Source organism: Sapajus apella, unplaced genomic scaffold (genome assembly GCF_009761245.1).
Source record: "Sapajus apella isolate SASKATOON/1434 unplaced genomic scaffold, GSC_monkey_1.0 scaffold43, whole genome shotgun sequence".
Lineage (NCBI taxonomy): Eukaryota > Metazoa > Chordata > Mammalia > Primates > Cebidae > Sapajus > Sapajus apella.
In genome coordinates this window covers 2,740,262-2,757,491 of record NW_022436983.1, presented here as the reverse complement: position 1 = coordinate 2,757,491, position 17,230 = coordinate 2,740,262, and the positions used below count along the sequence as shown (strand labels likewise).

The following is a 17,230-nucleotide window of genomic DNA, read 5'->3' as shown; positions in this document are numbered from 1 at the left end:
AAAAAAAAAAAAGAAAATATACTTTAGAGCATTGAAATCATACAGAACATGCTCTCTGACCATGTGTTAATAAGCTAGGAATCAAAACCAAAGAGTGCCTGGGAAATGCACAAATGCTTCTAAATAGTCTGTGCGTCAAATAAGAAATCACAGTGGAAATTAGAAAGTATTGTCCAGTGAATTATTAATGAAAGTACAACACATTGGCTGGGCATAGTGGCTCATGTCTGTAATCCCGGCACTTTGAGAGGCTAAGGTGGGAGGATTGCTTCAGCCCAGGAGTTCAAGGCCAACCTGGGCAACATGGTAAAACCCCATCTCTATAAAAAGTACAAAAATTAGCTGGGTGCAGTGACGTGTGTGGAGTCCCAGCTACTCGGGAGGCCGAGGTGGGAGGATAGCTTGAGCTTAGTAGATCAAGGCTGCAGTGATCCATGATTGGGCCACTGTGCTCTAGCTTGGGTGAGTGAGACCATCTCCAGAAATAAAATGCGACACATCATAGTTAATGGCTTTATCTAAAACCATGCTCAGGCATAAACTTTTAGCCTTTTATATATATTTAAATTACTTAGTGAGACACATGAACAACATTTTACCAACACCAAAATTTGAAAACTTAGCTGTGGCATCAAACATTCAGAGTAATTTAACTAATTTGAATAGAAATGTTTTTTGTGTGAAAACATATATAGGAATACTTACTACAACTTTAGTATCAGGAAAATTTATGACCACATTGTGATGTGCTGTATATGAAGGTAACATATCTTTTAAAATATGTGAACTAGGGCGTGGATGGATCATGTAAGCATAATGCTGAATGAACAAAGCATATTACAGAAGACCTCAGTGAGTCTAGTGTCATTTATGTATAGTATAAAAACATGCAAAATAATACCTGACATGTTTTTAGTTATATGTAAATATTAAGTAAATGCATGAAGTACTACATGGGAACGATTAGTAAATTCAAGATGGTGGTTAACTCTGGGGTGTGGGCCAGTTGCACAGGCAGCTTCTTCAGGTTTGTTAATGTTTTCATTGCTTTAGGTATATTTCTGTTATTTTTATACTTTTACTTATGCTATGCTCTGTTATTTTTTTTTGAGACGGAGCTTCACTCTTGTTACCCAGGCTGGAGTGCAATGGTGCGATCTCGGCTCACCACAACCTCCGCCTCCTGGGTTCAGGCAATTCTCCTGCCTCAACCTCCTGAGTAGCTGGGATTACAGGCACGCGCCACCATGCCCAGCTAATTTTTTGTATTTTTAGTAGAGACGAGGTTTCACCATGTTGACCAGGATGGTCTCAATCTCTTGACCTCGTGATCCACCCGCCTTGGCCTCCCAAAGTGCTGGGATTACAGGCTTGAGCCACCGCGCCCGGCTGCTCTGTTATTTTTACACCTTTCTGCCTGTCAAATATTTCATAATAAAATTTTTAAAAAATAAGAAAGAATAAGCAAGAAGGTAGAGCCACTTTTGGGAGTTTTCATGAACAAGCTCAGCCTCAGCTGAGAGAGGAAGCAAGACATTTGTGTTTCCTCCTAGGTCCTGTAGGTAGAGAAACTGGTGAATGGAATCATTAGGGTTATTTAAACCTGTCTCTGTATATGAACTATCAGGTCACAATACAATTTTTCCTGCTATCCTGTAGTACTTGTGAGAAGACCACTAATTTTAAGGATAATAATATCCAAAGAGATTAAATAACAGTGTAAATAAATTTTACTTGCCTAGGGTTCATAGTTACTAAGTGGCAGATTTTTCCTCAAAACTTTTTAAAAGCACCTAACCATTATTTGACATTTTAGAGGAGAGGGTTGGAGGAATTGGTAAAGATTCTACTCCTCCATTGGATGGAAGTTCTCCCAAGACTGGGACTTACTGTTTTTCCCGCTTCTCTATCTTCGGTGACTGTCTCCAGAACAGTGTCTGGTGGCTAGCAGATGCTCAATAAATATTCCTTATATCGTTTGAGGAAAGTATATCTCAGAGCTAATTTGAAATTATTTTTATCTCAGTTGTCACCAAAACTGTTCTATATTCTAGGAATTTCATGAGACCACATTACATCTCAGCCCAGAAGTTTTATTTAGCCCAATTACTTGATTTAAAGCTCATGGGATTCCTTTCTGTAGTGTTCTCTAGCAGTAGATAGAAGAGCAGACTCCGAATTGTTTTTCTCCACATTAACTTTTCTGTGTGTGAAGATGGAAGAAGAAATTTAGTTGTTTTTTGGCAACACTGGCACTCAAAGCCTTTTCATCACAGCAAATGTTGATTCTGTAATAGAAGTTGGTCTTTTTGTGGTAATGGGAATGTTGCCTATCTTGATTTTGGTGGAGGTTACACAACTCTATACATTTTTCAAAACTGGTTGTTTTATTGTGTGTATGTAAATTATACTTCAATAATTAAGATAAACCAAAGCAAGAAACAAAACCCAAAAGTTGTCGTTTGTTTTTTGAAAAAAAGATGACACAGGATTTTAAAGGAAGGGGTCTTCCTGCAGAAGATGTGAACATTTCCGTATCTTGTTGTTGGTGCTTGAACATGATGCAGAATCTTTTTGACAAAAATACCCTATTTTAAAATGAATTGTGGCTCCAGTCACATGTTCTTTGATTTTCTTTCTTTTTTAAAGCAGCATTTTCTCAGCTCAGCTCACACTTGACTGAATACACAGATCGATTATCTGGGGATTAACTAAGGCTTCTCATTTCCTGCTTTCCATTTCTGCTCTCCAGCAGGCCAGCGGGCCTTTGTTGTCTGGCGTGTGCACGGAGATAAGCTATCAGGGCATGTTTGTATTAGAGAAATGGTTGTAGATGGAACGGTTGTAAATAGACTAACTGGTATTAAAGGTTACCATCTTTATTTTGGTTTAAGTTAAATGGAGAGAAGAAATAATTAAGATATTTAAGATAAGACAGAGTGATTTACATAAACCAGGAAAATAGAATTTTTTAATGTTCTGCTGATTTTCCCTTTTCTTACCCAACTGTTTGAATTTGTTTATTGGTAAGTTGCTGGCTATAATTGGATTCCTGTTATGCAGGCCAACTTTGAGTCGGTAATTTCTAAAACTGTATCTCTAGTGCTACTTAAAAGTACAAATATTTGTGTTGCTAAAAGTTACTTTACTATGTCACCAACTCTACACTCAGGGTTTAATTCAGACGGCAGTGGGACAAAAAGCATGTCACTAGGAGAGGGAGGAATATTGCTAGATTTACATAAATTAGATATATTAGTCATTATAAAAGATATGATTTAATATAATAATGTAAGCTAATATCTTTATTTTTCTTAAAGGTTTTGTTTAATGTTGCCAGTTTTCTCAGGTAGGATGCAGTATCATTTTTGAAATGGCCAGAAAGTTGCCTGGAATTATGGAAATTATCAAAGTAACTAATTTCTGCATGCATTTAGTTTAAAAGGTTCACTGTTGTTTCAAAGTAGTATACCTTTTTAATGTAGACAAATACATAGTTGTTTGAATCAAACTTTAAATATTTCTTTTTTATCATGAGCTCAGTTTCTGGAAAGAAAGATACCTTGAATTTGACAATGAGAGCTTTCTATTTAGATTTTCTTCTTTTTGTGTAACTTCTGCTCTCTACTGGAATGTCTGGAATGTTTGGTTGTATAAATGATAATGAAATCTTTTTAAATAGTTTCTTTCTCACATCTAAATGAATTTGTGCTTTAAAATCTCTAGTCATGGTGCTGTTTGAGGAGCATACCTTTTATTTAAATGACTAGTGTGTAAAACAGAGGGTACCTGGATTCATTTGTGCAGCTTGTTGACTTCATCTCAGAGATCAGCCTATCTTAAGTATGGTCCGGGGTCTGTAGGGTTGAAATATTTTCATAATGATACCAAGACATCATTTGCCTTTTTCACTGTCATTCTCTCAAGAGTATACAGTACATTCCACAAAAGGCTAAATGATGTGTGATATAGCTCAACAGATTGAATACAGAATCGGAAGCAGATATGGCAATCTGTTTTATTATTATTATTATTATTTTTTATAGAGATGGGGTCTCACCATGTTGCCCAGGCTGGTCTTGAACTTCTGACCTCACTGTGCCTGGCCTGAAATATTTTCTGCTTTTTAGACAGGGTCTAGCTCTGTCACCCAGGCTGGGGTGTGGCAGTGCCATCATAGCTTATTGCAGCCTTGAGCTGTTGGGCTTAAGAGATCCTCCCACCTCAGTCTCCAGAATAACTGGGACTACAGGAGCATGCCACTATGCCTGGCTAAGTTTTAAATTTTTTTGTAAAGATGGAGTCTCACTTTGTTGCCCAAGTTGGTCTCAAACTCCTGGGCTTAAGTGATCTTCGTGCCACCACCTTCCAAAGTACTAGAATTATAGACATGAGCCACTGTGTCCAGCCTTAAGAAAATATTTTCATGGTAGCTCATCATCGGTTTTTAATTGCAAAATCTCTTTCATGAATCTTTAATCATAAGCTGGTAATACATATTTGTAAAATAATGTGATGTTAAATAATGTGAGAAATTCAATTTGTGAAATTTCTAGAGAATTTTGGTAGCCTACAGCGCAGGTTTTCCCCACCCTTTCTTTAATGTCCTGGAAAGTCTGACGCCACCATTGATTGTGTGGTTGAGCTCTATGACTTTTCTGGCTGTGTCATGTGTAAGAAGTCATTAATTCCCTCAAAATGAATAATACCACTGCCTTCACCACCATCACCCAACAACAACCAAAGTATTATTAAAAAATGTCAAATTTCATGGTACTTGCACCTTTTTTTTTTTTTTTTAAATAGAAATTTAATGGAATGTTTAAAGCTTTAGTTAGGGATTAAGGGGAAATTGACAATTTCTTATCATACTCGCTACAAATAGCTATTTTTTTCTTCCTTTATGTGAGAAATCCTTTGAACCAAAGAGAAAATTTCTGCTTCTGTGTTGATCTGATAAAACCATAGCTGCTGGGAGAATACTGTTTAGAGTGGGATTCATTTTTGTGTTTGGTCAGCAGATTTTGGAGGTCCAAGTGTAGGATCTTAATTTATCTGTGAAATTTCATCTTGCCAAGTTGACCCTTCAAAACTGAACCTTTAAAGCTGAATCTGACATTTCATATTTGTCAGCATATTAGTCAGGGTTCTCCAGAGAGACAGTAACAATTGGCTGACTGGCTGGATGGGTAGAAAGATAGACAGATGGATGGACAGACAGATGAGAGGGGATTTATTAGGGCAATTGGCTCACTCCATCATAGAAGCTAAGTCCCGTGATAACCATGTCTTAATCTTTTTTCTGAATACCCGAAACTGGGTAATTTATAAAGAAAATTCATTTATTTATTATAGTTCTGGAGGCTGTGAAACCCCAGCTCAAGGGTCTGCATCTGGTTGGCTTCTGGGGAGGGCTTTGTGCTGCACCATAATGTGGTAGAAAGGTATCACAGGACAATAGGGCTCACAAGAGAGAGCCAACCTGGCTTTCATAAGAAACTCACTTTTTTTTATTTTATTTATTTATTTTTTGAAACCCACTCTTGGGATAAGTCATTAACTCCCATAAAGGCATCAGTGAATTAATGAGTTATTAGGCTCCTTGTGATCAAATCACCTCTTAAAGCCCTGTTACTGTTACATTGGGGATTAAGTTTCAGCATGAGTTTCTGAGGGTGACAAACATTCAGACCTTTGCAGGCCATCTGCAAGCTGTAGATGTGGGGAAGCTGATAGTGTGGCTCAGTCCAAGTTCAAAAGCCTCTAAACCAAAGGGACCTATAGTACAACTCTGAGGCTGAAGGCCAGAGAGCCTGGGGGGCCACTGGTGTGTGAGTCCTGAGTTCAAATCCTGGAAGACCTGGAGTTCTGACATCCAAAGGTAGAAGAGGGTGTCTTAGCTCCTGGAGAGAGAGCAAAGTCACTGTTCCCCTGCTTTTTCTGTTCTTTAATGGCCACCAGCCAATTAGATGGTGCCTCACCCACATTGAGGGCGAATCTTCCCACGTAGGCCACCATCTGACACACCAGTCTCCTCTAGGAACACCTGTACAGACATACCCAGAAATAATGCTTTACCAACTATCTAGGTGTCTCTTAATCCCATCCAGACACCTGATATTAACCCCCACAGTCAGGTTGAAGTACATTGTAGGATACTTTTGGGGAGCTACAGGAGTGCTCTTTAGTTTGATATGACTGCCTCTATGTGCTAAGTCCTCTTTACATATAGTTTGTGTGTGTGTGTGTGTGACATTAAGGGCAGCAGAGGTTACCTAGTTACCTAGCCTCTTAGTTTACAGGTGAGGGCAAGAACTACAAATATTCCCAAGGTTTTACATGTACTTTTGGTCTCTGTGCTGCAAACAAATACAAGAATGAATTGTCTGGTTGGGTGCGGTGGTTCATGCCTGTAATCCCAGCACTTTAGGAGGCCAAGGCTGGCAGATCATCTGAGGTCAGGAGTTTGTGACCAGTCTGACCAACTTGGAGAAACCCCATCTCTACTAAATTAGCAAGGCATGGTGGCACATGCCTGTAATCCCAGCTACTTGGGAGGCTGAGGCAGGAGAATCGCTTGAACTGGGAAGGTGAAGGTTGCAGTGAGCTGAGATGGTGCCACTGCATTCTAGCCTGGGTAGCAAGAGTGAAACTCCGTCTCAAAAAATAAAAAAAATAAAAATAAAAAAGAATGAATTGTCTGAAAATTTCAGTGTTCATACACAATATAATCCTAAGTAGAAAATCCTTAATGAGTTTTGACTCCTTAGTTAGCATTTCAAAGATGATTTAGTTTTCTTACACAGTTTTACTTCCTACCAAAATATTGGTTGATTTTTCTCTAGATTAAACTGTAAAAATAGTTTAACAGAGGCAGAAGTTTAACAAACAAGCCATCATCAAAAAACAGTGGTTTTGAAATTGTTGCTGATCATCTGAGCCTGTGCTTCAGTACATTTATAGTTAAATCATCTTTCTGGGGATTTGTATCTAGCCAGTTATTCCTATATCTTGATTGTAAACACTGTAAAAGTCATCTGCTTTCCTACCATTCCCCCTTCATGCTTCAACATCTGACAGAAGGTGATTTAAATCCTGTTGCATAGACCCAGATGCTGGTGCCATCTCTTGACAGCAGTCTTTTGGATTGAATACTGCTCATAGGTTTTGAAAATGAGCCAGTAACCTTGATCCTAGTGCCTACAAGCAGTAAGCAGCCTAGTCAGAGGGATGTGGCCATGGTCTGCTTCTGTTTCTTTCGTCTAGTTACTTTGCTTTAAAAATTCATATGCCAGTACTGGCTGGGCGCGGTGGCTCATGCCTGTAATCCCAGCACTTTGGGAGGCCGAGGTGGGTAGATCACGAGATCCAGAGAACAGGACCATCCTGGATAACATGGGGAAACCCCGTCTCTACTAAAAATACAAAAAAATTAGCTGAAGCTGGGCGCAGTGGCTCACACTTGTAATCCCAGCACTTTGGGAGGCTGAGGTGGGCAGATCACGAAGTCAGGAGTTCAAGACCAGCCTGGCTAAAGTGGTGAAACTCCATCTCTACTAAATATAAAGGATCAGCCGGGCATGGTGGCACACACCTATAGTCCCAGCTACTTGGGTGGCTGAGGCAGCGGAATCACTTGAACCCAGGAGGTGGAGGTTGCAGTGAGCCAAGATTGTGCCACTGCATTCCAGCATGGGTGACAGAGTGAGACTCTGTCTACAAAAAAAAAAAATTAGCCGAGCATGGTGGCATGTGCCTGTAGTCCCAGCTACTGGGGAGGCTGAGGCAGTGGGATCACTTGAACCCAGGAGGCAGAGGTTGCAGTGAGCCAAGATCACGCCACTACACTCCAGCCTGGGCGACAGAGCAAGACTCTATCTCCAAACAAACAAACAAACAAACAAATAAATTAGCTGAGCATGGTGGCACGTGCCTTGTAGTCTCAGCTACTCGGGAGGCTGAGGCAGCAGGATCACTTGAACCCAGGAGGCGGAGGTTGCAGTGAGCCAAGATCATGCCAGTACACTCCAGCCTGGGCGACAGAGCAAGACTCTGTCTCCAAAAAAAAAAAAAAAAAAAAAATTATGCCAGTTCTGAGCAGACCCCTCAGTAGTTCCAGGTATACTCGTTTGGAAATACTAATAAATGTGAAGTTACCACTAGCAGGATTCTGTGTCCCATCTAATTTTTGTTTTCAGGTATTTTATTTTCCCCCTCCTGCTCCTTGTTATAAGATATTTTAGAAATGGAAGTGGTAAAGAAAAAAACAACGAAAGAAAAAAAAAAAGAAAAAAGAAATGGAAGTGGTGTGGCCACCTGAGGGCAGCTGTACCACAGCCGTGGTCCTTCAACAGGTGAGTTCAGGCACCTCTGAGAGTGGATGTAGAAGACGTCTTCTCGGATTTTAGGTCTGTTCAGTCCCCAGCCTACACTAAAATACACAGGAGGGGGCTGGGAGAAGGGTGTTCCAGGATCAAACAAGAGTGGGTACTTTATCAATGGCAATAAGAAATTAACTTGCCCTCACTGCCCTCTCAAAAGGAAACAATATGTTTGGTTAATGACCGAATGCATTTGGAAGATGTGTACAGGATGGTGTGTTTGTAAAGTATATTTAAAATCCTTTCTTTCCCTTGAGAAAAGTCTGTGTAGTCAGTATTTCAGCTTTTCCCCTTGCCCCCGTGGTACCCATGTCAGAGCAGAACCGTGGGATACAGGAACCTTGATGACCTGAGCCCTGGTGGTATACTCTGCCTTAGGTTTTTCTATACCACTTTCCTGGCATCTTGAGCTGTAATGGCTATAAACTTATATAGATAGTATGTATAGAAATTTTTGGAGTCGTTTTTGTTTGTTTTTAAGATGGAGTTTCACTCTTGTTGCCCAGGCTGGAGTGCAATGGCATGATCTTGGCTCACTGCAGCCTCCACCTCCTGGGTTCAAGCATTTTTCCTGCCTCACTCAGCCTCCCGAGTAGCTGGGATCACAGGCACCCACCACCATGCCCACCTGATTTTTGTATTTTTAGTAGAGACAGTTTTTCCCCATGTTGGCCAAGCCGGTCATGAACTCCTGACCTCAGGTGATCCACCAGCCTCTGCCTCCCAAAGTGCTCTGATTATAGGAGTGAGCCACCGTGCTCGGCAATTCTTAGAGTTTTATGTTAAGAGTCAGGTAGTGGCTTGAAGTAGTACAAGACATTTTCTATCTAATTTCATTTTGTTGTAAGTTGGCAACTTATAATTGTATAAATGTATGGAGTACAAAATGATGTATGATTCATGTATACAATGTAGAATAATTAAGTCAAGCTAATTAACATACCGTCACCTCAATTACTTGTCATTTTTTATGATAACATTTGAAATTTACTCTTGTCAATTTTGAAATGTATAATACATTGTTATTAACTATATTAATCATGTTGCACAGTTGATCATTTAAAAAACTCAGTTATTCTTCTTTACTGAGATTTTCTACGCTTGGACCATTAACTCCCCATTTCCCCAATGCTCAGCCTCTGTAACCATTTTCTACTTTGTGCTTCTATGAGTTGGGTTGTTTTAGAGTCCACATATATCTTTCAATTTCTGGCTTATTTAACTTAGCATAATGTTCTCCAGTTCCATTCATGTTGTTGCAAATGACAGAAGTCATCTTTTAAAAGGCTGAATAGTTTTCCATTGTGTGTGTGTGTGTGTGTGTGTGTGTGTGTGTAAAAGTTGATAGGCATCAAGTTTGATTCCCTAACTCGTTTATTGTGAATAGCGCTATGATAAACTTGGAAGTACAGGCTTCTCTTTGACAAACTAATTTCAGATCTTTTGAGTAAATTCGCAGAAGTGGGATTCTTGGATATAATTTCATTTTAATTGAATTAAATTTAATTTCAGATATTTACCCACAAAGTTGTGTAACTGTGATCCTCTTACTGGTACAGAAAGCTTATCTTGAGTTTCGATTTGCTTATGTAAATTAATACAGATTGAGCATCTCTAATTTGAAAATCTAAAACTTATTTGAATGCTGATATAATGCTGTAAGTAGAAAATTCCACATCCGACCTTTGTGACAGGCGGCATATATTATTAAAATGTGTTGTATAATTACCCTCAGGCTATGTGTATGAGGTTTATATGAAACATAAATTAATTTTGTGTTTAGACTTGGGTCCCATCCCTAAGATATCTCATTATGTATACCCAAAGATTTCAAAATCTAGAAAATTCTGAAATCAGAAACACTTCTGGTCCCAAGTATTTTGGATAAGAGGTTACTCAGTCTGCATCTGGAGTTAGCTTTGACCTTTGAAGAATAGTGATCTTTGACCCCATTTTCTGTCCCTAACCTTCTCCCTTGAAGTCAGGAATGATTGAACTCATTGTGACTGTGTCCCCAAGGTCTTAGGTAAGGTGACACGTCTAACAGTCATTGTACTGTAGGTGGAGGTGGGCTCAACAGGGAGAGTTAATGCCTCTTTAAACTGTACCAGGGCATTTGAAGGGAGATACTGATGTCTCTAGGAGACAGTTTTCCCCCCTCTGTGTGCTTAAGTAGTGTCCTGACTACCAGTTAGAAGTTTTGTGTATACATTTCTGAATTATACAGTAAACCTCTACTGTTCAGACAACTCTTAACCTTATTATCACCATGTTGTGGAAATGCATGAAAAGTTTCTTCAGAAGGTATTTTTTTGAGCCATACAGTATACACATGTTAGCCACTTCATCCCAAATTTCTGGAGAAACTTGGTTGGCTATATTGGCCTATAAAGTAAGAATGTTGGTCTGATTTCACTTGGTTTTGAATCGAGAGCCCCTGTTACTAAGTAGTTAAAAATGTATAGGAAGTTATACTGTTCTCTCTAGCAGATTGTTTTGACTTGGCAAAGTTATTTATTTGCTAATATCCATCTTTGTACTCTGTGGAGGCTGTCTGTGGTCTTGATACTCGTGTTGCATTTGATAACATAGAGGGACAGGAGTGGTCTGTTTTGGAGGCTTTGGGAACCTGATGATCCCTGCCATGAGCTGGTGGCAGTTATCATCAGCTGGTGATGGACGGGACAGAGAAACTCCTTCCTCTGTATTGTAGGTGAATTTACAGTTGTTCCAGCTGGCTTGCAGGCTGCCTCTATATGAAGGGCTCTCTCTCTGCCCTTGTCCTGTTCGTATTTATTAATTTCCAAATACCACCTAGATTATTATTACTATTTTTATGTTGTGGATAAACATTGTCCTGAGGCTGACATTAAGACTGTTACTGGGAAAGACTCAGATTGACTATTTAAATCAATTAAAACACTAAATAATCAGGGAAAAGCTCTAGGAAAGGAAATTCCCACCTTGGCATTAGACCCTGTGTCTGTGTTTGGGCAGACTGTGTTATGTGTTGCTGTTGAGAACACAGTTGCCCTTCAACAGCAACCTCTTCTTGGCCTTTCCTGTCTCCATTGCCTTCCTTTTCCCTTGTCGTTATCTAGTTCTGAGTGTTTCATTTCAGTTACTTTAAATTTGTTAAATCTGAACACTATTGTTTGATATTCAAAGATGTGTAGAAATCTTTGCTATTCTGCTCCCAAATAGGTACCATAAAGATCTTTTTTCTAAGCCCAGATTTGGGGATGGGTTTTATCCTCTATTAATCTCCTTAAATTGACATGTATTCTTCATTTCAAGAGAAATCCAGCCAAGGATATGGAAGAATCCGTAATTTAGCCCAGAAACAACTCCCCCTGACTTTTTTTTTTTTTTGCGCAGAACCCTGAAACCTTATTGTAAACAGATTGGATATGCCCCTGTTTAGTGGTTTAAAACATGGTGAGATGTCTACCTCTACAAAAAAAAAATACATATATATATTAAAAATTAGCTGGGCTCCTGTCTTCCTAGTCAGTAGGCTGAGACAGGAGGATCACTTGAGCCTGTGAGGTTGAGGCTGCAGTGAGCCATGATGGTGCCATTGCACTCCAGCCTGGGTGGCAGAGTGAGACCTTGTCTCCAAAAAAAAAAAAAAAAGGATAAAATGGTCAGAAGTTATTTACTTCCCAGTGGGTTCTTTATATTCAGAAATACATCCTAGGGTGCTTTCACAGAAGAAGCTTCTCTTCACTTCCCTGTTTATTCAGCATTCTGTTTAAAATATCTTATTTATAAACATTTTGACCTTTATGCTATAGTTAAATTATATTGCTAGTATATAATGATGCATACTTGTTAGAAATTTTTGATAAGCTTTTAGAATTGTTGGAAGAGTGAAGACATTTTCTTCTTAATTTGCTGTATGACTTTTTATATTGCTATTACTAACATAATTTTGAATCTTAGAAAAGCAAAACCTTTAAGTGACCTCTTTCTCCCTATCTTGGCTACCCTCTTTTTCTGTAAAACAGTGATAGTAATATCTAACATTTATTGAGCTCATCCACTTGCTTTATATTAATTTATTTAATCCTCGCAACCAAATGAGATAGAAACTGTTGTTTTTCTCCCATTCTGTATATGAGAGCATTGAAGCTTGGAGAAGTTACTTGCCCAAAGTCACATAGCTCAGTAAGTTGCAGAGCCAGGATTCAAACCCAGTTTTGCTTGAATCACATGATCTCTAAGTTCATGTCTGGCTTTAATTTTCTGTGATTTTGAATAAAATTCTTTGACTAATGAGTACTAGGAATTAGATAATTACCTGTGTAACTTTCGAGCAATACCTTTGTGTCTGAGGTAGCTTTGGGAACACTTACTCAGGGAGGGGATGCTCTCCTCTTCCCACAGTATAGCAGTGGCCAGCTTCCACTGAAGATAACGTTTTAATTTGTAAACCTTCTTTAGGATGGCACTGTTAGCCAGTGCCATTGCACAGATACAGAGAAAAAATCAGAGATTCTCCCACAGCATCATTTTAACTACTTGGTGTTTTTGAGGAAGAAATGTAGATATAAACATGTAAGAATAGAAAGAGAGGATAGAAACAATTTTGTTCTGTCCCTTCACTTTTGAGAGGGTTGGCAACTCCACTAAGGTTGCAACTAGCGGTTGCAGACTGAACTGCAGTCCTAGATTACCTATTTTTGTCTAGTACCTGCTGAAACCACACACTGCCTCCCTTCACAACTTGTAATTTTTAATTAAGTTACTGGCCCATTTAGAAAGATTGTGCATATTGCAGCTACTTAAATTTGTTCCAAATTGTTGTTTACATCCAGTCTACCTCTGCATGTTTTATCTGTGGAATTGATTCTGAAGTCTTTTTGGGACAATGCTGCCACTCCCTGGTTATTGCATAGTACTGCATTAGGGAATCCAATAGTTCTTTCATTGCCATTGTAAAGCGTAATGTTAGGAGTCATAAATCTAGGTACAAGTAATCCAAAGCAGTAATTTATTTGTGTGTGTAATCAATAGGCATTCCTACATCATAAGATAACATAGATATTGTACCTTAAAAGATCACCAGTGTCCCTGGCTTAGTTCTGAAAAATTCACATCATACAAATTTGAGTTACTGTATCTAAAAGGTATTTCTGTTGCTCTTCAGGTTTTCAGACTTCTTAAATGTGTTGCAGAAATACATAGTTTTGTAGATTTTAAAACATTGTTGCTAAGAACGCTAGGAGATCTGGACTCCATATGCTCAATGAAGTAATTCATTTCTGTGAGCACTGAAAACATGTTATTAGTAGCTCAGTGAGGAGAGATCACTATCATCCCTTGCAGGAAACCAAGTTCTGGTGAAGAAGTAACTCCTATACTTCATAAGTTCTTCAGATTTTTCTGTGAACCATTGGTTATAATCACCTACTAATAGAGGAAACAATATTTATTTGAGCACTTACTCAACTCTAGATGCTTTCTGTCTTTTTAATTCTTTCAGTAATTATTTTAGGTAGGTTTCAGTATCTCCTTTTTACAGAAAAGGAGAGACTGGGAGAATCTTGGTAATGTGCCGAAAGCCATATACATGGGAAGTCACGGCATTGAGATTGGAGGGGCCGGGGCCTTCCCATCTTCTTTTCAGCAGGCCATGTTCCCTACCCTGTAGTGCCTGAACCAGGTTTCTTTTTTACCATTCTGGTTTTGTTTTCCCTAAAAACAAAACAAAATGAATTACTAGACCAGTGATTTCTCAACTAGGGACAACTTTGTCCCCAAAGGGGAGATTTAGCAATGTTTAGAGACAGTTTTGGTTGTCACAACTGGAGGATGGGTTCCACTGGCAATTAGTGGTTAGAAGCTAGTGATGTCATTAAGCGTCTAACAGTGCACACGCAGATCCCCAAAACAAAGAATCTTCTGGTTCAAATGTTGGTAGTGCTGAGGTTGAGTGGGTCCTTACTATAGACGGTGTATTTTAACTGAATCATCCCTGAGCACTGCCAAACAGGTGCTGCTGCTTCCACTGATTTATGTATTTTTTTTCCTATAATGAGTAATCTTATCCTGGTCCTGCTTTTTATCATCCTGTCTAGGGAAGAAACTAAGTTTTTTGGGGGGACAAAATATAATCTTCCCTCTACCCCTCTTAAGTCCTTGGCAAAATAATTCTTATGCCAGAGAGCATATTTTGGGGTGGTATGTTCTGATGATCTACACTTTCTAGCTGCTCTCCCATGTCCTGGCATTTGTCCCTCGCTGCCTGTGTATTTGGTCAGCAATAGAGTTAGAAAACCCCAGTTGTCCTGTAAGCTCACTAAAGGCCAGACAGAGTCAGGACTCAGGTTATTCTCCATATTGCCCCAGAATGGCTTTCTGTGCTGCATGCAGATGAACTGTGGGGGCCTGGATATGTTCAATAGTTTGTCTACCTTTATGTCTCCTCTTTTGTCTAGAAAGAATTCATTGAAATCTGTCCCATTTTTTCTTGTCAGCTGTTAACTAACGCCTCCATAATCACCTGCTGAAAATAATTGTTAATTTCTCTAAACTGCTACATGTAACATTTATTCTATTTATTTAACATCCTGGTGTGTCCTCTTTTTCCCACCTGCAACATAAACAGTGTAGAAGAAATTTTTGCCATTAAAGATTTTAATATGAAGGTACAAAATGGATAAATACTGAAGAGCACCTATCATGTAGGATTATTCTACATATAAAGTGTATTTAAACCAGTGTTAATGCCCCTTTTTTGTAGGCATGTGTATTTAGCACAGTTAAATGCAAAATAAGAATCTTGGTGTGTATGACATCTACTTTGAAATAGACATATTCAGCTGGGTGTGGTGGCTCATGCCTGTAATCCCAGTACTTTGGGATGTTGAGGCGGGTAGATCACTTGAGGTCAGAAGTTCCAGACCAGACTGACCAACATGGTGAAACCCCGTCTCTACTAAAAATACAAAAATTAGCTGAGTGTGGTGGCATGCGCCTACAATCCCAGCTACTCAGGAGGCTGAGGAAGGAGAATCGTTGGAACCTAAGAGGTGGAGGTTACAGTGAGCCGAGATCATGCCACTGCACTCCAGCCTGGGCAACAGAGTGAGGCTCTGTCTCAAAAAAAAAAGAAATAACGCATCTTCACATTTGAGTTCTGTTGAAACTTGTGGCAATTGTCTTCTTTCTGGTTCTTTAAATGGCTTTTAACTGTTTTTTAGCAAAGGTTTTTTGGAACCTTCCTGGTATTTTAGTGTTGGCTGCATTTGTGACTGCTCATTACAGCAGGAAGCATCTTTCTTCATTAATAAGGGCCCTTTTATCATATTTTAGGATTTAGGCATCCTCTTTATAAACATGCGGCATTTCTTGAATTTTAGCCCTCATTCATTTCTAACCAACAGACCTGTGATGAGAATGCAGACTGCTGAAAGGAATGATATTGCATTTAACTTGGAGAAAAGGCCTCACCTGGGTTGGAAAGTACTTTAGGAGACTGCAAGAAGCCCTAATGCACTCCCTGTTGAGATGTTTCTTACCAGGTGCACAGAGATGCAAGCTGCAGCCCCAAAACCTTCTAATGGAAGGGCAATATTTCATCCATTATTCTCTGAACAAACTGGGAACAAAAGTAACTTTTAGGGGTAACATGGTTCAGTGTCCTACAAACATTTATAGGATAATTTATGTGATCATCATGAAACTCTTCATTATTCACAAATAATTACATACAAGATGTTCTATTCTCTGGAGATTCAGAAATAAGTAAGATGAGGTCTCTACTCTTGGGACTCATGGTACCTTCATCACCACCCGTTCTTTGCTATATTAATTTGGCATATAACAATAACTGTGGCTAAAAAGTAGAAGGAGAATGTAATTTAGTCTGGGTAATAGGCAAACCTTGGAGGAGAGATTATTTTATACCAGGCCTTGCTGGGTGAGTTCTTTCTAGACTATTGCCCTAAATGAGCCTGGACAGTATGCTAAAACTCACTCTAAGTATTTACAAAATGATTAAAGATTAAGATAGAAGGACATATTCATGTAGTATTGTTTAGTTAATGTTAAATAAAAATGTAATATTGAATGGTTTTAGTTAATCAAACTGGGGAGATAAACAGATTTAAGACTGGTCTCCTTTTGTTTCCCGAAATAAGCAGTTTGGAGGGATGGGGTAAGAAGGGCCTGTAGATGGATTTTTTTGACCTCACAACTGATTTATGTATTGTAGTCCTGGCGGTAATTGTGTCTCTCCCTATCTACCTGTCAACCCATTCACAGGGGCTTTTGGTCATGGGTATGATATGCTCTTGTGGCACCTGAAATCCTGTTCCTAATGCTGTTAGATTTTCCTTTTCAGAGTAAGAGGGACCATCTCCTCATGAACGTCAAATGGTACTACCGTCAGTCTGAGGTTCCAGATTCTGTGTATCAGCATTTGGTTCAGGATCGACATAATGAAAATGGTAAATATGTCCTTCTGGTTTGATTTATGTATTTCTTAGCTTTGGGCAAAGTTCCCTCTCTAAAGGCATTCATTAAATGAAGATAACTTTTTAAAAAACGGATTCTTGAGTATTGGTAGGCCTTATGCTTGACAGTTCACATTGGTTACTGTAGTTCATGTGAGGTGGGTCTGTCCCTCTCTGGTTCCAGATGAGGAAACTGAGGTTGAGAGATGCTAAGGAAGTTGCTGGGACCATGCATCCTCCAAGTTGTGGTCCTGGTGCTGGCATCAAACTTTGGCTCCGATCCTGCCTTCTGCCCACTCTTCTCACAGGCTTTGAGTCAACAAACCAATGAAAAACAACTTGGAGGAATGATGTTGTATCTTAATGGATTTTTTTTTCCTTCTTTGA

General features: G+C 39.1%; 1 protein-coding gene across 6 annotated transcripts in view; it reads left to right on the top strand.

Moving 5' to 3' along the window:
- Positions 1-17,230, top strand: part of RERE (arginine-glutamic acid dipeptide repeats) — a 474,067-nt gene that overhangs the window by 255,489 nt on the left and 201,348 nt on the right. For all 6 annotated transcript variants that reach the window (XM_032301146.1, XM_032301145.1, XM_032301141.1 and 3 more), the window contains one exon: positions 16,732-16,837. In XM_032301146.1, coding sequence (XP_032157037.1) covers positions 16,732-16,837 — 106 coding nt within the window. The remainder of the gene's footprint in view (positions 1-16,731; positions 16,838-17,230) is intronic.